This window comes from Coturnix japonica, chromosome 4, assembly GCF_054131305.1.
Source record: "Coturnix japonica strain WE chromosome 4, WE-NBRP24, whole genome shotgun sequence".
Classification (NCBI taxonomy): Eukaryota; Metazoa; Chordata; class Aves; order Galliformes; family Phasianidae; genus Coturnix; species Coturnix japonica.
The window spans coordinates 13,089,849-13,115,683 of record NC_140666.1 but is presented as its reverse complement, the minus strand read 5'-3'; the positions used below and the strand labels follow the sequence as shown (position 1 = coordinate 13,115,683).

The window sequence follows — 25,835 nt, the reverse complement described above, 5'->3', positions numbered from 1 at the left end:
AAATAGCGGAAAGTGCATACCCCCATCAGTCTAAGTGATGTGTCATCAGATTTGAGAGAACATGTACAAAAGAGTAAGTCTGCACCATCCCTCTTCCCTCTATCTAGGGCAGTTAAAGGTTGAGTTAACAGTATGAAATTGGAAGTGTTCCTGTTTTTAAGAAAATCTTGCTCTGTCAGACATTGGAAGGCATCAGATTCCCCACTAAATTCCATATTCCATTGCTGCCCCACATGCAGCAGGTTGAGTGCTGAACGTAGGCAAAATATGGGGCCTTGTTCTCAGTTTCCTATCTGAGGGCGCTGCTTAGCCTGACTTGAGTTAAATTGTCCTGAATTAAAATGCTTTGTCTAATAAGTGGCAAAGGAATGAAGACTTCTCACTGGAACGTCCCAGAACACTGACAGCTAAGTAACAAGCCTGTAAAAGTTATTTGCTGTGCACCAGGGGAAGCACAGATCAAGAAGCGGTTTGAGTCTGTGAGGCTCTATAATGATGAGACATTTTTTGGACCTTAACTCGGTCCTAATTTACCACCTTTGCAATGAAAATGCTAGAAATCTGTATTCTTCTGAAGTCTGTCTTTCAGGCTAAATAGTACAGTATTTTCTTTCTAAAGTAATAGAAAGATGGCATGAGCCTAGAGACATCCCAAAACAGCCTCATGCTAAATGGTGATTTAGTGTAACAGCATCTGCAGTTTGTCTGAGATCCTGGCACTGGTGATGCTACCTGCTTCTCATTATGCTCTTAAAAATCATGTTTGGTCACTTCTGCATAGCATTTCTAGATGGAAAATTTTCACTGACATTCAGCTCATTTCTGTGTTTTACTGAGATTTTTGGTACTTACAGTTATCACAACACCTAAGTGAATTTATGTGCTCATGTTGCAAGATGCAGGTAAGACCAAATTCGTCAGAAATTCAGACATCTCTGAGTTCTTGCCTACCATCTCTCAGCTGCTGCACTGAGTCCAGGAGCCCTCATGTTTGAATACCGGGCTGAGTTTCCTTGCTGACATCCCATAACTTGGCAGCATCTGCATGACACATCCCCACAGGTTTGTGTAACTCTGTCATCTTGTGGCTTCTGCTGAGCCTGGGCTGAGGCTTCCTCCTGTTGCTGAGCTGGGAAGCTGAGATGTGAGGCTCATCTTTTTCTAAGTTAAGCATGCAGGCATAGTTTTAGGTGCCTGGCTTGAAGCACTTAAGTTTAAACAGGGCCACAACTTGCCTCTGACAATCCTCTGGGTGATGACAGTTTTTAGGCACCAATGATTATGACAGTGTTTAAACAGAAGTTAGGGAAGGGAAACTCAGTTTCCCACTTCAAATCCACTAAATCATCTCTTGTGGATGCTCATACTTCTGTACACAGCCTGCTCTCAGAGGGCAGGAAAGCACAGGCTCCCAGACCCCATCCTTGTCTTGCTCCTTCAGCTCCCTGCTCATCCCAGTGTCCCAAACAGAATATGAAACTGTCTGTTATCTTTTCCCTTCCTCAGCTGGGAAGTCAAGATCTGGTCCAGATTTTTGAATATACAGCAGGATTTGTGTCCTGATGGTGTCTGCACAGACAAAGCATTGGCAAAAACTTGTCTTGGTTGAATCTTCCCACACCTTTAGCAGCTGTCCAGCTGCACCTTTAAATATCTAAACTGAAAAGGCTAATGCGACTCACTTCTTAACTCATAGATAGGGTATGGCTGGAATGTCTTCTGTCTGCCTGTCTCCTTCATTGCCTCTGTCACTGTAATACTTGAGAACATGATGTCACTGCAGTCATCTGCCCACTTCTTTATGGCCGTCTGTATTCATCAGCCTATACCATAATATCCAAGAACTGGAGAGGTGGGATACTCCTGTCTGTCTGCCTATGTCTGACAGATTTCTCCAAGCCCATCAATGTAAAAATTTAAGTGCTTGGGAGGCGAATTTATCCTCTTGATTCTCCAAGGTCACTGAACCCGAGTATCTGCGTGAATCTTCCTTCAGGTCCTGCAGCTCAGAGCAGCGTTGCTTAGAGCAGGAATGCTAATGCTTGACGTGGAGAGAGGGACTGAATTTTTACACTGCTGTGTGCTGTGGATCCACTGCAGAGCATGAAATATACTTTCAGGTTTTTTCCTTGTTCATTTTTCTAGTGCTGCTGACTGACTGCTGGGATGCTGTTTCCTAAAGCCATGCTTCCAACTTCTTGCCTCTGCAAAGAGTTAAATGGGAGCAGGACTCCCTCTAATGCTGAGATGAGAGGTTGGAACTCTCACCACTGTAGTCAAGCATGTAGTCACATAGTTGCTTGATCTAAAAATTGTAATTAAATTTAAATTACTTTGCTTTACAGCTGCTGGAATGGAAGTGGAGGTGGGAATGTTTAATGATGCAGAGTGAGATTTGTAGTATCTGAGTTGCAAGCCAGAGGAACAGCACAGCAGTATTCACAGCTGCCTTCCAGTCTCTGTCCCCAGAAATGGGTGCTTCCTATTAAAGTGCTCTGAATCTCTGCATGAGAGGGTTTCATTTGCAGAGTCTGGGACCCCCAGAGTTATGATGTGAGCTGTGGCACTCGTATCTTTGAACCCTTTCCAATACTGTTCTCAACCTCTCAAGTATCCTTTCCAATACACAAAGCACTTTCTAGCCTGGCTTGTAGCAGAGGATAAGAGTGGCTTTTTAGGTCAGTTCTAAAGGAGTGTGCTGTTTGGGAGCCTGTGTCTCTGTGAGCTCCCATGGGAGGTGGCAAAGTGCAGGGGGAGCTCTGGAAGCATGGCTGAAAGTTAACAGTTGTCACCTTCTGCCAAAGGCCTCTTTGACTACAAACATCACCAGAATAAGGTGCATTGCGGCCAAAACACAAGTCTGAGCCTCACTGCTCAAGTTAAACTGCAGGCAAGAAGGAAACTCTAATGAGGCACAGCAACCTGGGATGCATGCATGAAGATGCAGGATCATTGCTCCAACCTTCTTCCAATAGCTGTTCTTATCTCCTCTGGGATGTGCTTGGGAAAGGACATCTATTTCTGGGACCATCAGCCAGAGATGTTTTATGAGAATAAGGTATGTTCAAGTATGTCTTGTGATTCAAGAATTGCACAGCCCATTTCCTTTAATATCTGTTTATACCTAGACCAGGCAGAAAGGGCAATTCTGCTTCATAGCAGATTTGGTTCTGTTCAATTGAAACAAAATGCAGCCCCCATTCATCAAGGCAGGAAGCAAATCCCTGGCTTTGGAGCCTGGAGTCTGATAGTGTGAGGCAATGGAGCCTGGATGCTGAGAGCATCCAGAATGTGAATTTGGATATCAGAGACTTCATAGAAAGATGGGAAACAGTGAAGAAAACTGTTCACTCAAAGCCTGCATGGCCTCATTGATAATTTCTCAAGCTTAAGTTTCTCTTGTGATGATTTTCAGATCAGTGTAATCCCTGAAAACCCCTGTCGTGTTCAACGACATCTTCCCTCTGGCAGTTCTACAGGTAGTGAAATGTACCATCACACTGAAACAGACAGAGATTATCCAGTCATGAACTCTGCGAGTCTTGTGACTTTGTTTTTCATTTGGTTCAAGGGTTAAGTACAAATGCAGCTGTTCTCTGATTTTGGTTGGGTTCATCATAGCACAAGCTGGAAAACAGCATCGAAATTTCCCTGCAACAGGTGTATCGCTGGAAATAAATGGTGAAATGGCCTCCTCTAGTGGCCATTTCTATATTTTATAGAGATTTTTTTGGTGGGGGTTAGGTTTCGTCATGCTGTGTTACCTGGTGAGGAAAGTAGGGCAGAATGATGCCCACAAAATAAGAGATCCTGAGAGCTTTTTGGTGTGATGTATGCAGGTTTTTTATTTATGCTTGTACTTCTGGTACATACACTAAGGTTATTTTTTCAATGAGCCTCTTCCCGTGTGATAAGTCCCTGTGAGTATCATGAATCTGGGTATAAGCACAGTGCCGGGGTGCTGTATTTAATAATGCAAATGAAGGCCTGGTTGATAATTAGCAACTCATATGTGCTAGTAAGTGTTTTTTCTTTCACATTCTTCTAGTAGTGTTTGGTGCCACATTTTGCTTCTGGGGGAAAATTTGGAGGAAAAATGAGGGATTTTTTACTTATATCAACTTTGTGTAATGGAATTAGCTTTAGGGGCTGATAACAGAAGTCAAGGTAGGTTGGCAAGGATGAAGACGCCCATCTCACCTTAGACCCATGCAAATACAGTACAACATCTGTCTGTTCACATCAGAGATCTCCAAGTATAAACGTGAACTGAATCCACTTGCAATATGTTTGGCTTTTATTGAGCTGCATACAGGGAACATGAGGCTGACTTTCCAAACCGTGCAGGATCCCTCCTCATCCAACTCTTACTCAGGGTTGTCTGCTCATCCTTTTATGTCCAGGACTTATTTCAGTATTTTCAGTAGTTTGCTTTCATATCTTATCTGAGAAAATTAAAATAGTGATTATTCACACTACTATAAAGCATAAGCAGGAAATGAATAAAATCTAAAGGATCAGACACAACCCTAAGTTAGTGTCAAATTAAATGAGTTCCAAGCCTTTGTCTTCTTCTGGTAAACTGTGAAATAATTATTTAATTAGAGCTAATTCATTCAATTATCATCAGTATTGATACGTGTATTGATTTGGGCCATAAATGCTTACAGGCTGCTGGGAGAAGAGCTTTCCTGGTAAGTTGTTTGCACAGAACATCTGCAAATGGAACGGGCAATGTGGAAAGTGGAGCTGAAGTGGGTTGTCCTTGGCAAGAGGCACCGTCCTTTCAAAACCATCTGCTTGTCACTGCATGCTGCAACCACTATGGTTGGGATGCCTGCCAACTGGCTGGGGCAGAGCTTCAGATACACCATGCTCTGCTCTGACCAGAGTCTTTGGGATCTGCCCAGGTAGGGTGGCCATCTCCAGATTCTTCTGGGCTTCTGGAGCCTCATCTTGAGGGTCGATGGAGATGATATCTCTGCTGATCTTTACATCCCGGAGATCTGCCTGGTGTTTCTGTTGTGTCACAATCTGATTTTCAGTGTGTTTTTCAGAAAACATTTTTTGGGGAGCTGGATACAATCGTGCCATGGGTTTTATGCTCTCAGTTCTTTCAGGTGCTTCTGCAAACCCCACTGCTAAAAATACTCAGAGCAGCCAATTCTCCTCCTTTGCTGGTTAAGCTAATGTCTTACTATTGGCCTGTAAGGGAAAATAGGAAAACCATTCCTTTTCTCTCTGGGGATTGCTCTCCAGCATGTGGAGTATCAGATCTGAGTAGGATCATGCTGTTGTCAGGGCTTGGATTAGATATTAACTGTGTTTTCTTTTGTGTTTGGCAAGTGAGTAAGAACTGTGTTTGCAGTAGAAGTTTGCTGGTGAAACTGACATATACTTTCCAGGCAGGATGAATCAGAAGAACATTGTGCAGTGCTGATGTAAATGCACAGGAAGCATCAAGAACACTTCTATGCTGTGTGTTCATCAGCACTGGCCCACGTTATGCGTGTGTCACTTGTGGGGTGTGATAAGAGCCATGCAAGGAGCAAAACTGCTGCTGTGAGCTGCTGTGGAGTGATCTTCCCCAAACCCTCTGCACTATGCAGGGCTGCCACCTCATCCTGGTGTGTGGCTGCACGGTGGCTGTAAGGCAGCGTAGGCCACTAATATGATGTCTGACTCTACAAATCATAGATGGAAATGACTCAGGATACCTATCCTCGAGCCACTGTGAGGGATGCTTTTTTGGGTATCCTGGGAACTTTTGGCTGAACATACTGTCTGTTATTTAACAATAATGCTGTAGACTCGAGATAGCCTGGATATCCCTGCACAGTAGCATGCTATGCAAGTAGCCTTGGCTTACAGGCTTTCCTTAAGTGGCAAATTCCTTGTATTTAGTACCTTCCCACTGGCATCTGCAAAGGGAGCTGACCTTGTTACCCTGTTACCTCAGGGCATCTATCCTGTCCTTGTATAGCAAATCAAGACAGGGCAAACAAGGGCTATTGATTTTGAAAGGAGAGAACAGAAGGCACTTTTGGTGGCTAAAAATCTGGATGTCAGACTTGTCCTTTCTGTTTTTAAATGCTTTTGAAACTTACTACCTTGGTGTGCAGAGACGTTTGCCAGCTGTGCTTCTCAAGGCTTTTTGCGGCCTCACAGGCAGCACTCAGAGCTCCAGGTGCTTGCAGGAACATGCGGGGTCCTCGTAACGATTCCTGCTTGCTGCGATGGCACCGCCAGGTGGCAGATGGAGCTCAGGCAGGAAGGCGCTGCACGGACCTCGCTGCTTCTCCGAGTAACTGCAGTCAAGCATTCCTAGCAGCAGAATGTTAAATAGCGTCACTCCTTAAGGGGCTTCTTCCTCATACTGTGGTTGCATGACAGGTTAGTAAAATGAGGTTGGAAAGAGAGGAGAAAAAAGTAATGGAATAGGAGATACTTCCAGGCAAATAGATGTATATGATTCATATGTAATGAACATATATGATAAGTATATGCGATGTTTTCAATAATTCTATGTAAAAATACATTATGAAATGAGTCATCTTGGGCATAACATTTAAACATCTGAATGACTCTGAAAATGTGAAGACTAATATGAAAATAGTAGAGTAACAGGTTCTTGTATCCCAAAAAGTTGGGTCTGGCTGGGTGTTAGTTCAGGGCTCTCCTTATTCCACCTTATCCAAGAAGGCAGAAACCTTCTTTTAGTCATCATCTGTATTTCCCTGGAAGGATTTTGTGGCAGCTGCTGTCCGACCCTATGTGATGTTTCCATGAGTCTGCTGAGACAGCAGTGCTGTGCTTGCTGCTCTGTGCTTTGCATCTGACATTCTTTGGTCATAGCAGCAGTAGCAGAATAGAGTTCAGCCTCTCAGATAAACAGAAAGAGGTTTTGATATTGGATTGCAGATATCTGAGGTTTGTAGGTTTGTTGGTTTGTTTGTTGAGGAAATCAGCTCAAAATGCAAAGCAGATTTAATTGAAACAGACACACCTGAAAGGCTGCAAGATTACAAACCAGATCTCTTGCTGAGGTTATGGAATAGGGCTTTTTTTTCTGCAGCAAACAGCAATATGTGTCATTTCATTTATATCCACGCTACTTGTTTGGATGCGCTCAGGCATTTATCTCAGCACACACCATTACCTAGATGCAAACTAGATAGTTTGTCTGCTTTAGAGAACATGCACAGAAGGTAGAGCATCAAGTTTGTAGTATGACTGTGATTTTAGGGAGGAGAGCGCTTGCTACAGTCCTTGCTGCCTGCCAGCATAGCAGTTAGTTAGTTAGTTACTTGTGCTGGTACCTGCAAAGTGGTCAGTTCTGGTTGACTGTAAAGAGAACAAGTGTAGCATATGACATCATGGGCAAACTGATCGAACTGTGACTTCAAGGAGATAAGATCTCTTTTGAAGTGCTAATTAAAGCTTCTCTCCTTGGATGGCTAACAGTGTACTGCCCTCTCCAAACCATCTCTTCCCATTTCTCCTAGCTCTTTACTCATCAGTCATCTGCAGTCTTTATAACAGGGCAATCTCCAGTGAATGCGTCATAACGAATGCCAGCTTGATTTTTATTGATCCATAGGACAAAAAAAATGTAAAATGGATGTTTATTACAAATCCACTTTGGTCCTTTTGCCACAGATCCGATAGCACAGTATGATACTGCTCTTTTAAGCTGCCACTCTGCAGAAGTAAAGTCTGAGCTGGTCTAAATCATCAGTGCGCAGGGATCTCAGTGGAGCTGTGTTCCTTTGTGTCAGTAGTTCTAGTTATGTGCTGAGGACATGCAACAGACATAAAGTGATCAAAACAAAGTGGAAATGAGACACAGGCAGTATTTTCCTTTTAGAAAAACGCTGACCAAATTAGTACACAATGAAAAACTAAGTAGTAGAAAGTGTCACATAAACACGGGTCGTGCTTTCAATACATAGCCTTAATTTCATTGTAAAGCCATAAGAATGTTTCTGAATTGCTTAAATGGTTGCTGAAAAGTACAGAACCTGGAAAATTTAATGAAAACTGTTTAAATTTTATGGAGCTGTCATTACAAATTCATGCAGGCTTTGGAAAAAGGAATTAAGTGCATTGGTGCTTGTGGAATGAGTTACACTGACATGAAGATTCATCCTGTGCATAACTGTAAGGGAGTAAGCAATAGCACTGCTGGCTTTTGACTGCCTGTCAATAATTAACATGGGTGACATAAAAACCATTGACTTGAGGACAGTGGTTTAAAACCAGCAGCCTTCATCAGGTGGTTGGTGATGGGCTTGAGTCCATTCCTCCACATGGATTGTTGGCTTCTTCTAATGAAAGATGTGCCATTTCTAAGTGCAGAGTTCTCAAAAACCAATTTTTGCCCCAGTGTAGTTTTCTTGGTATGGTGCTGTTTGTTTGCCAGCAGCAATAATTAGGGATGTTTTTATTGGTACAGTGTACGTGGATATCAACAGTATTCACAGCTTGATTACGTACAACTGTGGCATAATAAACATTGAACAGTCTAAAATTACACACTTCACAGCATGATTTTATTTCTGCGTACCTGTTGCAAATTCCAAATAAATAAACGATAATGTGAATTAGGAAACACCAAAATATTGTTTTGGGACAATTCTTCCTTAGCTGTAAATTGGCCTGTTAGGTATAAATTTAGCTCGAACGTGTTAAAATGTTAAACTAACTTCAGTTTCCAGATCTCATTTTCTGTAGTGACTTTTTGTAAAGCTCAGCACCATGCATTTGCAAATGGTTGTGTTAGGAGAATTTCTGAAGTTACCTCTCCCCAGCTGGAGTTCAGTAGTTTTCCTGTTGATAAGCAGGTTGGTGAATGCTCACCACTGATCCACTGCATTGCAAAGTAAATCATGTTCGTGCACATGTGCATGAAAAACATTTCTTAGTGGAGGGACTGGTAGCTTCCCGTGAAGAGGAAGAGCTCTTGTACAATGACCAAGCCATGCTTACAGACAGTATTGGGCTTTCAAATCTTTGCTACTAGATTGTATAAATTTCACTTATGTAATGTGTGAGCAGAGGTGCTGCTGATGTAGGATGAGTTAAACAAGGTCTTGATGGAGTTCAGCAACAGAAAATTCAAATCCAGCCCTCGATGGCCACAATTCAACAATATTGTTTGCAGTACTGTGCATCTTCAGCACCTTTCCTCAGTGGCATTTGCACTCCTCAAAACTGTATTAGGAATAGAAGGCATTGTTGACTCCCCTTTAGGATGTCTTAATATTTCTTACAAAATACAAAAGCTTTTCTGAAAATATAGAATAAAAAGTCAAAAGGTGATTGAATGGAAGGTAATTGATTCAGAATAGTTAGCAAATGTAATTATGCCGTGTGCTTTTTATTCTTGTAACATGGTGCATCGGCTGTGCAGTTTATTTAAAGGAGAAAGAAAGTATGGTACATATTCTGCCTCATGAATGTTGTTCGGCTATTCATATTGCAAAATGCCTTGCAATAAGAGTATCAGCTAAACCAAGCACCAGGCTCCTATGGCTGGTGTAATGTGCTACAGTATCCTGTTACAGGCATTCTTTGTAATTCTAGGAGGCAGAAAATAAAATTTGACACTCAAAAATAATAAGTTTAAGTAAATCATGTGGGAGAAATGTACGTTTATGTCCAAGAAATGGTTAGATGTTGCCAGAACAATACAGCTACATTATGAATCTTTAATGATCTCTGAAAGTCATAATGGTCTGTCACTAATGCCCATTAATGATCTCTCTATACCACGAGTATGGGCTTGATGTTTCTGGCCAGTACCTTAGAGAATACTTTAAATATGCCTTAAACTTTCTCTGATCTTCTCCTGTGTGTCTGTTCCAAATGTAGACTGCAATTGTCTGGGTAGGAGCAGCTTGTAAGACAGCATGGCTTTGGGGTTAAGAAAGTCGTATTCAGGTAAGATGTATTTAAGCAATGTTTTTAGATGGAAAATCTAGAAGTTCTTTTCTGGCAAGTAATGCTCTGCAAAGATGACAAACTACATAAAGAAATCAAGACTTAATATTTCTTAATATTAATTATATGGTAGTTCCGTAGTTCTTTGACTTCATGATCTTGCCTTATTAGCTTCAAAACCGTACTATCTAGGATGGAAAAGGCAAATGTTAATTACTGTGAATTGGAACTGTAAATATACCAAATGTATTGCTAAACTGGCAAATTTGTCTTGTTCGAACAATGTATTTCAGCGTCTTGCTGCTTGATTTTATGGCCTTCTAAGCATTGGTTCAATGTATTTAGTTTATTTTGTGCTCATGATATAAGACCTGCTTTAAAGAAAAAGACAGAAATATTCCTGTTCTGTTCTAATTGCCTTTCAAGAGAGTACTGTGACTAACATTAACTGAAGATAATCTTGTTAGAGTGTTAATAACCTGAAAACGTTTTTAATACAAAAGCATTAGCTTTTTTCTATTCTTTTGCAATAGGGGAGGGGAAAGGGTTATGATGCTGCAATTTGTTTTTTCTTTGGTAATGAGAAAATGTTTTCTTAGCATTTTGTATGTGAAATGATCGGATTACGAACCAACGCCCTAAAGCTAGAAAAGAAAAATATAAGGACTCTTGAAAAAACACCGCAATATCAAACAATAATCTGACGGACACTGTGTACAGAGAGCTAGATATTAGCTGTGTTTTTAGGACATATGTCATTCTTTATTACAAATTACTCAATATGATTTGTAAGCAATTTTTTTTTTTACATTGCACATGGCATCCATGTTTTTTCTTCTTGAAATGGATATTGTAAATATAGAAGACTGTTAAGGTCCCTTGCAAACCCAAGAAATTCTATGATTCAGTGATTTTGGAAGGTTAAAAATGTGTTTACCAAGTATATTCACTTAAAACGTGCTCCAGAATATTAACTGCTATATGCCTTGTGCTTTTGTAAAAGCGTTAGCTTTTCATAGTGTAAAAAGATGAAGCGGAACTAAAACACAGATATTTAGTGAAAGGTTAGATTTGAGGGATTATGTTGCACAACCACAGTACACATAAGAAATGCTGATATCTGATTGCTAACGTGGATGGTTGGTTAGCAAGCTGTGCAGAAGCTCGGGTCTCGTTGGTTAACTCACCACCGTGGGCTGAGGTTCAGCACCACGGACAGCGCCCGCCGATCCGGCTCCGTTTCAGCCCCGCTGGCTGACCTGGGTGACTGACAGCACCCCCAGTCTCATACCCATACATGAGGGTGTGAGAGGCTGAGCTGGTCTCCTATAAAATATAAATGCACAGAAATACCAAATCCCGACAGTTTTGCCCGGTTGCCTGAACGCTGCGCTTTCAATTCTGCTGTTAATTACAGCCGTAGGCACCGTGTATGTTGTTGTAATTAAATATCACCAGTGACTGAAACAAAACTGGAAAAGAAAGTGAATGACCTTGTTAAAGCAATTACAAGAACTAGCTGTAGGTGTCCCTCTTGTTTCTGGTTTTAGGAGTACTTCTATACGGTTGGTTCTTCAAGCGAAAGCAATGGAAATTGGTCTTGTTTGGTTTGTAACTGTTTGCAGATTAATGTTCTGCAGCATGCTTCCTGTGCAGGAAACTATATTTCACTGAAAGCATCCTGAAAAAGACTTTGCATCAGAATTTTTAAGTGGGTTAAAATTTATGGCAGTAACGGTTTAAAAATATAAGCACTGAGTAAGATCTTTCATATATTACAGAACTGTAGAGAGAGGGAAAAAAAAGAAAGTGCAGAGGGAAGAGGAAGTTTCTTTCAGTGCTAACAGCTCCACTCTGATTCCCTGCTGTTTGTACATCTCATTGCTGTTGAAACATCTTGGCTTGTATTTGCAAGCCAGAAGGAAGAAAGGCAGAAGGAAAAAAAAAGCGTATGTTTATGTCCATGGTATGAATGTAGAAGCCATATTTGCAGAGGCTTAAGCCATCCAGTTCCTTTTACTCTAAGAGAAGGAAATGCAAATACCAGTAGGGTGTGGGAAACTATCTCTTGCTTCAGTCACATGATGGCGCAGGGTAGGGATCCCTGCAAGGTTGCATAGAGTCCTGCAGTCTATTTTGAATTCTGTTACATGTTTTACCTGTCCAGCTGTAATAATAAGTGAAATTGTGTGATTAGATTCTTCATCCTCTTGTAACTGTGCATACAAGAGAATACAAGGAGGTCTTCCTTCAATTCAGCTCCATGGAATTGGTTGAGTTTGGTTGGACAAACAGTAAGATTAAAAGGTCAGCCAAAAGAAGTTCTTAAAAACCAGCAGGCTTAGTTCTGCACATTATGATCTAATTCTGCTGTTTGTCTTTTCTTTCCCAGGCTTGTAATGTTGCATTGTAGATGAAAACAGACCTAAGTTTGTTTGGTCATAATCAACATTAAGTTGACCTCAGCTAAAGAGTAAGGAGATCAAGATACTGGTGTTTTTGTGTCTACTGCTCATTAAAAGCATGTTGTAACTTCTAGTGAAATAAGAAAAGAAAATTCCAGCAGGAGGAGATAGAAAATGAGAATGATACAGAGAGTTCAGGGGAGAGGACAGAAATTCTAATGATATATCATCGCCTGCTAAGTGTGATGCGTCTCTTCTCTGAGTTTAGCTCAGCATGATTTAGCAGTATGATTGTGGAGTTACTAAGGCCATCTGTGTGAACTGGGAATTTAATTAAAGTCTTGGCATTATGCTTGTACCTACTTCTGCAGTTTCATCCTTGAATACATGGTGGGTTTAGTCAGAAATGCAGCCATGAGTTGGACAGTTATCCAGTCTCTGCACAAACAGGTGCATCCCTGTTGTAGCTCAGCTGGGTAGCAGCACTCAGCTGGGGCAGCTTCATATCTGTTCCTCTGATTTTGAGCATTGGTTCACTGCATAGCAACAAAATCTTCCCTTGCTTGCTGACGAGTTTCAAGTCCTCAGTAATGTCACCAGCTACCTAATGCCAGTACTGGGAGCAGCAGCAGATGCTCTACTCTCAGCCTGCTTTTCTGAATCAACTTCTCTGAATTTCTTCTAATTTGCTCATGCAGAACATGCACACGCAAATTTTCTGTCTCCAGACCTATTGAAATCTAATATGGCAAATGCTGGCTGGTGGATTTCATTCCTGTTTTGATAGCCTGTGGTTCTTGAGAGTATTGCATTCACGAAGGCTGCATCTAATCTAATATGTGCTAATGATTTTACTGTTGTTTATTTATGATACGTTGTACTTTTCACCTCAAATTCCCTACATGATTTATAGATATCACCTTTAATCGGCTTTTGGAAGGAGAGGCTCCTGCTAGGCCTGGAGTTGCCATGAGGCCACTTGCTGGAAGGTGTGTGTGGGAAGTGTAACTGCATGAGCGCTTGGATTGTCTTTATATTCATGTGTTACTGAATATGGCTGGAAGACAGTTCAATCTGCATGGATCTTTATTAAGTATTTATTTATCATTGTTGATAATAATAACTATTTATAATGCATAAGGTAAATTACAGACTGATCTCCTTCACAAGTGTAGCTAAGTGAGGCAGAGGTAGTTTTCCTTCATGCAGCTGTGAATATGGATGTGGTTTCTTTGGATGGGGATGGGCTTCCATCTGGAGCTGCCTTTCTCTCTTCTTTCTTGTCTTGACAGCCCAGGTCAGAAGAGCTTAGATAAATCTAGGGATGAGATATGACTTGTTACATCGATATTCATATAATCATTACAATAGAAACAAAAGGCAGAAGGTAGCTCTTGACCCTTTACCTCATGCTAAAGGGCATACCTTCATTCTGTTTAGTGAAACTGAGACCAGCTCTTTTGCTCAGGTAAAGTATCAAGAAGCAGCAAGCTTGGCATCCATCGCATGATTGCGGTGAATTGGACTCAGCAGCTAGACAAAGTTAGCAGTGGGGCAGAACTGCTTCTGAGCAAAGCAAGGATCATGGTTGTGAGAAGCTGGTGGAAATGCTTAGACACACTGGAGGAGGAAAACACTCTGGGGCTCTAACTCAGTGGAGACCTGATGAGTCTGTTGTTGTCAAGCTCTTGACAGAGGATGAAGCATCAGATCTATGAAAAGATAAAAAAAGATCAGTTTGATTAACGTGACAATCTTTGGACGACTTGCTCTAGTCTGTGAAGGACTATTCACAGTCTTTTCTCACGTGTAAATTGGCCTTATGTTTAGTTTGATAGTGGCATATAGCCTACACTTCCCATGTGTCCCATGCTGAGATGTAAATATTTGTGGGATGATATCCTGTCATTTACATTGATGCTTTCATTTGTCATCGCTCCGAGGGGTGAATGAACAGATATTTCTGTGCATATTGATGTGGAAGACTCTTGAATACATTTGCTATGGCATTGCAGTGGGCAGAGAGAAGCTGGTTGGCTGCTGCTGCAAGTTGCTGGCTCAGGTTGGGCCCCCAGAGACACCGGAATAACGTGTTCCCAATTTGGGAGCATGCAGAGCTGTGGGAGCTGATCTCTTCTGTTTGTTCTGTGACCTTTCCCAGCTGATTGGCACTGATCTTTTATGCACCGGATAGGCGATCTTTTGTGGTTGACATTTTGGGATGACTGAATATGGATTAACCTAGGAAAGAATATTTCCATTTTCTAGCTTCAAACAATGTCCTCCTTTTCCAAAAATGCCTGCTCCACTGGGGATGTGGTCAGATCAAATCCAGTTTTGGCTGAAACAGTGCAGCAAGAGATTCAGAATTCACAGCTGGGAAGGGGCAAGGCTGGGATTTCTCTTATGAGTATTTTCTCTAAAGACCTGAGAGGAAACTGATGTTCTTGATTAGAGGTTTATGGCCATTCTCAGCATTTAGCTCAGAAAAGAGGCCCAGATTCTCAAAGCTAGTGAACCTTGCCCTGGCAAAAGGATCTGATAAGAGAACAGGATGTGAATATGAGAACCTTTCTTCATGCACCAGGCACATAATTATTTCTTAAATATCTTAGTACTTTTAGTGAGATGACTCATGTTGAAAACAGGGACACACATCTCTGCTCTGCTGGATGGGGGCCAGTTTCAGCACATCCAGTCCTGTGCACCACAGATGTATGTTGTGCTGGAGCATCTTCTGCTGCTGGGATTCACGATTTTGCACTCCATGAAGAGTCCAAATCAACCAGCAGCCTAATCCCACGCGCTATAGAATAGAAAGGTCTGTGCTTCCACACTCACGTGTGTGTTCTTCTCTAAAATCAGTCCAACTGGCCCTTCTATGCTGGTGTTACAGGGAATTATTTTGATTATTCTTGTTACTGACAGGGATGCACTGTGCACTTTTGCAAGGAAAAAAGGCACAGGCACATACAATGCTGCTATACACCTTTGTGTGTGTTTATGTGCCTTTTGGCCACATAAAAAATACATCTTCTTGCAGTAATGCAGTTCCCATAAAGGTTTGCAGCTAATTATTAACGCTAATCTTTGCTATTTCTATGACAATAAGGATGCCCAGCTGATCTGTGGACTGAAGTATCATCCATTTTGAGTTCTTGGTTTGGGGCTGCCTGAAAGCCCAGCTCCTCCACTAACACTTCCTTCCACCTTGCACTTAAAATAAACCTCCATCTGACTCTCAATTTAGCTCACATGTGTTGCTGGAAAAGATAGAGCCTTCATGGGCAGCAAAATGGGCATCAAAACGTGCTCAGCCCCCAGCAGAACCCCGGTCCTTCGCTATCTTGCAGCGCCTGTGTCCAGCCACCGAGCTGGCTGCAGGGAAAGGCTGAGTCATTTCCACGGGATGTTTCATGGAGGAGCTAAGTGATGCACAGCTTGGGTCTGAACAGCTCTGCTTCCTGGTGAATAGTAATTCTGTTTACTTAGAGGAGGAAAAAAAATCACTGGGGGCCTCAGTGCTGCTGTGTCATACCCGGCTGGGTGAAGTCTTGTTTATCGTGGCCTGAAAAGGGAGAAATGCAATGCTGCTGGCACTTCTCAGAGAATAAATCTCTACTCGTTTGGAGTGTAGGCAGTGGAAATAGTCCCCAGGTCTAACTCCTGGAGCTTTGTTACTCTGCATGTTCAGTAACAGCTGTGACATGTTACCTGAGCAGGAAGAGAAGAGCCTGAAGAGGGACCCCTGACATCCCATGATTTTGTCACACCAAAGCAATTTCAGTCTTGTAAATACCAAGAGGTAAGCTGGTGTTTTTGCTGAGCTGGATGAGGTGTAGAGCTGCCTTGTGATTAATCCTGTTCTCAGTTTTCATGCGGAATTTGTTTTGGCCAGTATCAGCCTTTCTGTATAGAGCCAACTATAAATCTGGCTTCTGGGGGAAGAAGTCACTGAACATGCTGTGTGGGATTTATGGATCTGAGTCCATATAGGACTATATAGGAAAGTGTCATGAGAACCAGTGATGCTTTTTCAGGGCACAGAAGACTCGGGTCCTTCATTGAGTCAAGTATGCGATAGAAAACCATATCCTATGTTGTAAAGCCAGTCCTGGCCTGGGGCTTATAGTACCAACCTGCTGCCATTAGTACCCACTGCAAGCAGCTGAGTGCTCAGGTACTTTTAATGATCAGAGTTGTGGAAATAATCATCAGTATCAAATCAGCAGGTGTTTGGTGTTTAACATACTATTCAAAAGCAGGTGAAGTCTTTGTCTACTTCCAAGCAGTGTGATTGCTGGAGGGTTAGATCCAGCTCAGCCACTGCTTCTGTCTGTGGCAGTAATTGTGCAGGTCTGTCCTGTGCTCATTCCTTAAGAGATGCTTTATTCTTGATTGAAATGCGGCTGATGGTTTATATTTTAGCATGAAGTCTGCCCAATTACAATAATCACAATCCAAGAATGAGAGCATATGTTCAAGGAGTGCCTGGTTGCCCTCTACATTCAAAATATTGGTTGGAAAGTTATTTTATTTTACCTTTTTAGCATGGTGGGTAGTGATCAGCTTTTGCTGTTTAAAGAAAATAAAGCTGTTCCTTTTTTTGGATCTGTAAAACTGAAGTAGTCCAAAAACTGCTCCTGTACCATGGCGTTTTCCCAGCAAGGCCCTCATTTTCATGTGCCGTTTATAGTAAATGAAGACAAGTTTGTAGGAGTACCGATAGATGAAGGGGATGATCATGAAGGAAAAAAAAAGCCCTGAAGGACTGTTTTTTTCAAACTTAAATCTGATTATGCATATATGCTATTTTTATTCTCTCTTTAGTTATCTGTCAAGGAACATTTGTGCAAATGAGTTTTCTTGATGGATTTTAAGCATGCACACTGGAATGCTGTCAGGAAGATATCCTAAATACTGTTTTTTTCCCCAGGATTTTCAAGGTTAGACAAATTCTAAGTTATGGTTATTTGTTGTGAAAAAGAAATGTCATCTGACCTATAGGACAGATCACAGTGAAGCAGCTTCACTTTGATCTGAAGATCAAACACTGTTTTCCAAACTCAGAATATTTATGAAGTAATGGGTGAGTCTCGGGATAAACAAGTCTCGCTTGTGACTGATGGTAAAACTCACAGTGTGTTGTTGATGAGCTGGTTGGGATGAGTTATTACGGATAATATCCAACTGGCTGTCCCTTGGATTGGGTTTCATACGTCTTCTGTGAACTCACAGATGAGGGTAGTGGTGAAACTCGTGGATTACAGTTATTCTTATCCTACTGTTTATCCAAATATGAAATTAGAAGCATTTAATATCAGTATGTGAGTGCTGTAAAGTGCCTCATAGATAAGGACAAGTCGACCTGTACAGGTCTGTCAGTGCATGTACATGCATGTTTCATTGGGTAGGAGTTCTTAGTAGGAGGAAATAGATCCCATTGTGAGCTGTTTCTAGTCCAGGAAAGGACTGTAATGTTTGCAGAGACATTGTGAGTGATGTTTAGTATTTGGTGGCACTGTTTCTGCTGTGGCTGCCTGTGCCCACAGTATACGTGTCTGGGGAAGAAAGGGAAGAGCCAAAGGTGTATGGAGGAGAGGAGGAAGGGGCAGATGTCTTGCAATGCATGGCTGAGTCTGAAATCACACCAGCCCACCTGAACTGTTCCCCTCTCCGTAGCCCCAGCTTTATGGCAGGGCACACAGGACAGCTCTGGGCTCAGCTGGCTGAAGCTGTGTGCCATTATGGCCCCGTAAAGCTCAGCCCTCAGCCCCCCAATGGAGGGACATCCCAGGCAGCCTTGGCCTGCAAGGGACTGCAAATCCCTTCTGCCTCAGTGATAAATTATTTCAAGAGCTGCCTGTCCCTGGGAGTGCAAATCTCCGTTTGTTTTCTAGCCTGAAATTGCCTTTATTTTAGGCTCCAACTGTTGAAAGCTTGCTGAAAAGCAGGGAGGGGGTGTCACAAAGAGACCCCAGGACCTCCCGCTTCCTATGTCTCGGGGCATGGATGCGTGTGGGATCCGATGCCTGCTCTGCAGTTCAATAACCACGGTGGGTTCCCAGGTGCGGCACCCGGCTCTGCTGCTCCTCTTGGCGCTGCTCCTGCTCCCTGCAGGTCCTCCCACTGTGCCGCAGCCCCCGGGGGACACGATATAGCTATAGCACTGTGATGGGGACAAAGGGACGAGGGAGAGCACTGCAGCGGCGGGGGAATCGCCTCTCTGAGTGTCTGCTGGAGGACTGGAGCGGGGAGGAGGTGCGAGGGGGGAGAGAAGCAAATCGCCTTCAATAAATCAGTGAGGAAGAGGGGGTGGGGGGAGCTTGATGCGGGAAGGGGTGGGTTGTGACTGTGGGCAGCCACCTCTCCGCTCTGGCCCAGGTGTCCCCGCTCCTCTTCGGAAAACCTGGTGCCAGCTATTTGCTCACCGCGGTCACGTTTGTTTGGGTGTCTGCTCCTCCCCGGGAGGCGGCGGTGCCACCGCCAGGTACCCACAGCCCTCGGGGATATCCAGGGACAGCAGCCGCCGTGTGCCGGCACCCGCAGCTCCGCACCTCTGGGCACAAAGAGCAGGCGAGAAGAGAAGGGGAGGAAAGGAGGAGGAGGAGGAGGTGATAAGGGACTCGCTGCGTCGTCTCATTTCTGCACCCAACGCACAGCTTGTGGGGTGTGCGCGAGTGCGTGCATCCGCTGCTGGAGGACTAAGGCTGCTGCAGCATCTGCGCCGAGCTGCCGGCACGGGGGTGCCAGGGGAGCGTGTCTGTTTACTGCCTGGTGACAAGTGTTGCCATGCGAAAACCGAACGTGCTCGCAGAGGGGAGGATGCGCCGACAGCTGCACCTGTAAGGAGAGGAGAAGAGAGGCTTCCCAAGGCGTTTGGCAGCAGGCAGCTCCAGCTCCGGGCGCTGGCACCTCCTCCCTGTGGCTCCGTCGCAGCTTGCTTGCTTCAGATCTCTTCTTTAAGGGAGAGAAGGAAAAAGGATTCTGAATCAAAAAGCCCTACAACAGGACAGAGCCTGCTGGAGTCTAACAGGTGTTTGCTGGGATTTGAATGGGGAGGGGATGGGTGGGCAGAAAAGTTAACTGGAGAAATTGGGGCTAAGAGAGATGTGATGATCTTGCACCAAGTGGATGTGCCGTTTCTGCGTGTGAATAGCGCGCCTGGAGCAGCTCGGAGGGATGTCTTGGAAGTCGTCTGTTTGATCTCCGTAGAAACATTCACTTCTGCCTGCAAACTTTCCTCTGCTAGAAGTTGGGAGAAATAAAAAAAACAGAAACCATCAGAAAATCAAAAAGAGGAAAATCCCAGCCGACAAAAGCATTTTTGACCTAAACTGTTGCATCCTGACGCGGGGCTGCAGTGCGCGCATCCCTCCGGCGCCTCCCGGGCTCTGAGCCGGTGGGCGCTGGGTGCTGGCTGCCCCAGCATTGGGGACAGCCAAGCAGCATGCTGGCTCTGGCACCTGTGGCCAGCCAGCAGACCCCGTGTGCCTGACCTGCCAGTGGCACCGGGGCCGTGGCGGCCATGGCCGCAGCCATCGCCAGCTCCCTGATCCGCCAGAAAAGACAAGCCAGGGAGCGGGAGAAGTCCAATGCCTGTAAGTGTGTCAACAGCCCCAGCAAGAGCAAGGGAAGCTGCGACAAGAACAAGTTGAATGTGTTTTCCAGAGTCAAACTCTTTGGCTCCAAGAAAAGGCGAAGAAGGCGACCAGGTTGGCAAAGGTTATGTGTTTGGGGGGTTGGTTTGTTTGGTGCATCAGTAGCGGGAACGTCTCGGGGCTGGTAAAATGGGTATGCAGGTATTGCCATCTTGGCTTGTATGATTTGATAGACATGGGTACCCCATGCCAGTCCTCTCCCTGTTCATGTTCATCTGATTTATTTAGGTATTGCACACCATTGCCTCACTTGCACACCTGTGTGCATTCATTTGGCAATCTCGCTATTCTACACATACACATATACAAACACACGTGATTTATTTGTGTGGGAGATGTTAGCACCTCCTTCAGCTATACAGTAAATAACTTAGCACTAGTGATCTGTTTTTGTCCTCCTGCTTTGCAGAATGCCAGTGCCTTGCTTTACTTCCTGATTGCAGAAGAGGCTTTTTTGCTTTTGCTGGTACCTTCCAGAGTTGTGCTTCAGTGCCTTGCTCCTTTCTAGGAATCTCATACATGCAGCTGCCTGCAGATGCGATTCCCTCTATGTTAGAGGTGCTAAAGATCAGGCATGAAAGCTTGGTGCCTGATCTGAGTGGGTTTTTGTATGTGGGAGGAGCAAAACCCTCCAGTAGTGTTGTGATTGCTTTGCTGTGCTGAGACAGTGGTGCTGTTAGCCCCTGAACCTGTCTGCCTTTCCAATCTGCTGCCCAAGGGCTGCCTTGCTCATAGTTTGCAAGCAGCAATGGGATGTGGGATGGCTAAAATGCCAAAGCAATGCTTGGGTTAATTTTTTGTCAGGTGGGTTGGTGAACAAGGATTGCACATCCATCAGTACCCTGATGGGCGCAGTGGGGATAAGTTGATGGTTGGACTGGATGATCTTAGTGATCTTTTCCAGCCTTAACAATTGTATGATTCTTAAAGTCTCCAATAGAAAGTAACACAAACTGTCATAAGCTTTTGCCTTCAACTCCTACTAAAATGAAGGAGCTGGCTTATAGCTGAGCTCCCTAATATCTTTGCTTACAAACACAAGGACTCTTACCCAGGCACTGGAAGTTAGAAATGACACATCGTATCTCCCCAATGGGTTTATCTCTGAATTAAGTTGTGGAGAGAGCTGCAGAGAATGCATCACCTCCTGACAAGCAGACTTGTGTGAAATGACTACAATGCAGATGTCATTGGGATTCAGTGGAAGTAGACCTTTTTTTTTTCTTCCCAATTACTCTTGGTGCATTACCTAGATATTTTAAATGGCAGACTTGACAGCAAATGCCACGTTGGTCTAGAATGATCTGAAAGCATTTGAGGTATTTCACTTTTGAACTGTGAATATAAGGATGGTTATGGCAAGGATAAAAAAAGAAGAAAGAAAAAAGAAATCTTTCCAAAGTATGTGTTGTTTTGATCTTTCTTCTTCTAGCTGATGAGATAATTACCTTAACCCTGATAGTAATATTTATTTTGCAGTTCCACACATTGGTGGTTTTCAGGGTTCCCCCCTCCGTTCCCCATATGTTCATTGAGTAGTTTATCGCTTCGGATGCTCTGCACTCTTTGGAGGAGCGCAGAATGGGGGGTTTGTTTATTAGAGCTGCAGCAGTTCCTGTGGTAAATGTTTGCTGCTATATATTTAGGCTCTCAACTGTCACTACAGCTCCCATCAGCGCTATCGTAGTAGTCCTTCTACTTCTCCTTTTAAGAAATCACACATTTTTAAAAAGCAGAATGCACTCTTTGCCAGCTCGCTTCTAATCTTAAATGAGATAGGGCTGAGCTCCCGAGGCCAAGCAGCACGCTGTTGGAATTTGTAGTTGCTGGAAGCACATTTTAATGTTGTACCTTTGTTACAATGGAAAGTGGCATTTAATCATTTTGGCAATTGATTTTATAGGCATTGATTTGATCTCACCCTAAGCGAAAAGTGTTGCAAAGCTGGTTGCCCTGCTTCTGCCTTGGATCTTTTCTCATATCTCAGCATTGAGAAGAAACAAGGAGATTTGTGTTTATCATCCTGCTCGCTCGGAATGGCACATCAGGATTTCCCACATTAATCTCACTATTGTTTTTTTACAGAGCCTCAGCTTAAAGGTATAGTAACAAAGCTATACAGCAGGCAAGGATACCACTTGCAGTTGCAAGCAGATGGAACAATTGATGGAACAAAAGAGGAGGACAGTAGTTATAGTAAGTGGCACGAGAATAAATGGTGTGTTTGTGAATTGTGGTGTCTCATTCTTTCCATGTAGGTCCATCAGAGATTGTTGTCCGGCAGTGGCTGAGCGGCAGCAGCACTAACACTGCGCTCACATCACAGAGCTCCTTCAGACTTACTGGGTCTGAAAGAGGTGCACATACAAATCACTTACAGGGAGGGATAACGAACTAGAGAAAAGTAATGATGACACATGTGACAAACAAAGCAAATGTTATCTCCATGGTAATCTAGAGAAGTTCATTGCTGTCCTTTGGATTTTATTAGATTTTTTTTTTAATTTTTTTTCCAACAGGGAAAATTTGCTCGCCTACTCAGAGTGCCTGAAATAGAATAATGCTATATCTCCACTCTGAGACTGGGGCTCATTCAAACAGAGCTGTGTTATCTCACGTAATGGGAGCTTATCATCATCTTAAAGTTCACATTTCCCAACTATTATTATTTTTCTTTTTACCCCTTTCTCAATTTAATTATGCCTTTAGATTTCAACCAGTGTTTCTGCGAGGGGAAAAACAAAACAAAAAAGATTTGTGGATTTCTATTTATCTAATGATTTTGAGAGTTCATAGAAAACAAGAAATGATGACCAGAATACAGATTTGATGTGTGTTCATAAGATATGCAGGTGTTTCAGATATCTGTATTGTTTAGCTAAAACTAAGTTTCTGTTCTGAAAGTGGTTACGAGGAAAAAGTGCTGGAGAAAGTGTCTCAGAGCACTCAGGCACCCAGCTGGGAAATCAACAGGCAGACTTTGCCCTTTATAAACAGCTCTAGTGATTGCAAGGTGCTGATGGCAGTGGGGAAGATGGCACAAGGGCTGGAGAAGAGCGGTGCTAGTTGGATGGTGCTGTGTTGCTGAGTTCTCCATGCAGGCACGACTTCTCCTCTAAGAGCAACACTTACGGATCATAAATGTTGCTTTTCCTTCAAGGAAGTGATCTTATGATTGAAAGTCATGACAGATCAATGCAGATTGGTTTGGGTTTTCAGAGTAATTCTGTTAATTATCCTTAAAAACTAAAAAAAAACCACCAAAACAACTAAGAAGAAGTAGGAAAACCTTATTTTCTCCAGTACCGCATGATACTGTCATAAGCTTCTAATGTACCAGAGCAGACATCTAAAACTGCATATTATTTTTGAAGGGATTGTTTCATTTAAATGCTTTACTTGGAATTCCTCTCGTGGGGATTCTGACACTCTAAGCAAGATAAATCTGTCTGTCCCTTTGACATTTGTGTCAACACATCTATTTCTAAGATATTTTTGTTTCCACTGTGTCCTTACATTTACCATAACTTGACACATTATAAAGGAAACCTTATAAACTCCTGGTTGCTGGACGTTGGCCTCCAAGGCTCTGGACACTTAAACTTAATTCAAGTAGGTCAGAAATGACTGTGATATATCTGTGGTGAGAACGCAGGTGGGTTTTGTTGGTTGTTTTTTTTTTTTTGTAAAAAAGGATAGTTTTATACATACTCCTCCTTTATGTAAGATAAATATATAGAGCTGAAGGTCCCATGGTACTGAATTTACTTTGGTAGCAACAGTTTTGTTAATGGTATTAAGAGAAAGAGATCAGTGCTACAAATCAGAGCCCATATAATGAGCTTCTCCCAAATCCTTGCCCAAGTGAATATTGAATGGATCAGGCCCACTAAAATCCTTTCCTCCAGTTTATGGAGAGATCACTCTCCTTTGTTCCATATCTGTGCACTGCACTGCAGGGCCTTCTCTGTTCAGGAAGAACCCCTCTCTGTTCCCTTCTGTCCTCCTTTGCACCTCAAGGGATGTCGTAGCTGGTTGCTTTTGCCACCTCCACCAGCCATTTGCTCTAAGACCATTTGCTTTGCATTGCAGTGAGATAATTAAAACTCCCCTTAATAAGGGGAATATCCTCAGATTCAGCTGTCACCAACAAAATGATTGCATAACGCTGGGGCGCACAGAGCAAACCAGAATAGGAGCCTACCTGATCTCCTTAATTAATGTCTGCATCTGCTTTCCCTGTTCATTGCAGAGATGAGAAGAGCTTGCATCCTCTTTTTTGGGCTCCTGGCAGCAGCCTGGGCCATGGGATCTGCCTTCTCTATCATTTGCTACCCAGAGCTGGTGGAAAGTTTGCCTGAAGATGCCCTTTGGCTTTGACTTGGGAGCAATTACTGCAATCTCTGCAGTCCTTCACCCAAACAAGGCTGCATCCACGACAGTGAGGAGTTTAAAAGAAAGCTCAGATTTTGGAGCACAGTTCAGGCAGGAAGTGAGCCATCGGGGTGAGGAACTGTAGAGCTTACCAGACCTTGTTTTAAGCCAGGAGTCCGTGTAATTTGAGGAAGTGCCTCATGGAAAGGATTTCCTGGCTGAGAACCAGATTCTGCCTCATTAAACGCGTTAAATAGGGCAAGGCTTTAAATCAAGACAGAATTTATTCCCCAATTTTGGCATGCCACAGAGATTTGAGGACTTATATAATAAGGAAATATAGGAAGCAATGCCTTGTGGACAGCATATGGAAGACCAGGTGTCCGAGACAGTGATGGCACAGATCTCACAGCACTGTATGTGTTAATAAAACCAGCTGTGGCTGCTACCTCTCTATTTTTCAGCTCTAGTTCTCTGTCAGCATGTACCACACTACAGCTATTGCAAAGATCATATCTCCCTTAGGCATCACCAAGTTTTTCATTACGATGGATATTATGTCCTTATTTTACACAGCACAAGCGTAATAGGGAAAGGCGAGGATGCAAATAACTGCATTGTTTTGGGCTAACACAAACTGATTGTCATAGCAAACAATTTATTTTTCCATGGCATTTCTGCCAGCCTCTGGTCAACCACCAGAAATGCAATAACATCTCATACCCATTGTCCGTGGCATGGGGTGTTTGCAGACCAGGGTGCAGCACGGCTACGATACAGAGGAAGCAGCACTTCCCCACAGCCCTTTTTGCAACTTCCGACAGTCAGCTGCCAATCCCACCAACATATGCACCAGCTTCCAAGCGTGCTCGCCTCACCTCAAAATAGAGCACATACGTTTATGGCAGGAAAACACGTTCAGCTGCGGAGGAGAGCAGCTGAGCACCCGCTGCAGCGAGTTCCCCAGCATCCTCACTCTGCTCACTTTGCCAAACACAGCACAGCCAGGAATCGCTCACTAAAACCAATCTCTGTTCCTTGTGGCTATGAGCTCCATCTTCCTGACTGCCCTAGGCTTTGCCTTGTGTTCAGTTCATCTGCAGGCAGCGCTAGTTGCAGTGGAGCCCGTTTTTGTACCCTTGTGTTAAAAGTACCTGAAAGCCCCACTCCAAAATGCACTGTTAAAAAAAGCATCTTTCAAAAGAGATCTCTAGGTTCTGCTTGGATACAGAGCTTTCAGTTGCTCTCTCCTGCCCACAGGGAGATCAGGTGCTGCTTTTTGGGGGCTGAGCTGCAGAAGAGGGCTCTCTATGGGAGTGCTCACTGAGTCAGATGGAATATTTTCTCCCACAGAAAAAATCAAGCAGTTGATAGAAGAAATGAGGAATCTTTAACGGAGAATTAGAGTATTTCCCTTAGTGAAAGTCTATGCTTTGTTTGTTAAAACTATCAG

General features: G+C 43.3%; 1 protein-coding gene across 5 annotated transcripts in view; it reads left to right on the top strand.

The window, feature by feature from the left end:
* The window catches only part of FGF13 (fibroblast growth factor 13), a 204,088-nt gene that overhangs the window by 130,618 nt on the left and 47,635 nt on the right, over positions 1–25,835 (top strand). For 3 of the 5 annotated variants that reach the window (XM_015860419.3, XM_015860417.3, XM_085544562.1), the window contains one exon: positions 22,094–22,204. In XM_015860419.3, the coding sequence (XP_015715905.1) occupies positions 22,094–22,204 (111 nt within the window). Of the gene's footprint in view, positions 1–18,426; positions 20,063–22,093; positions 22,205–25,835 lie in introns of those variants that run through there. The other 2 variants (XM_015860418.3, XR_014945139.1) reach the window with 2 other exon arrangements.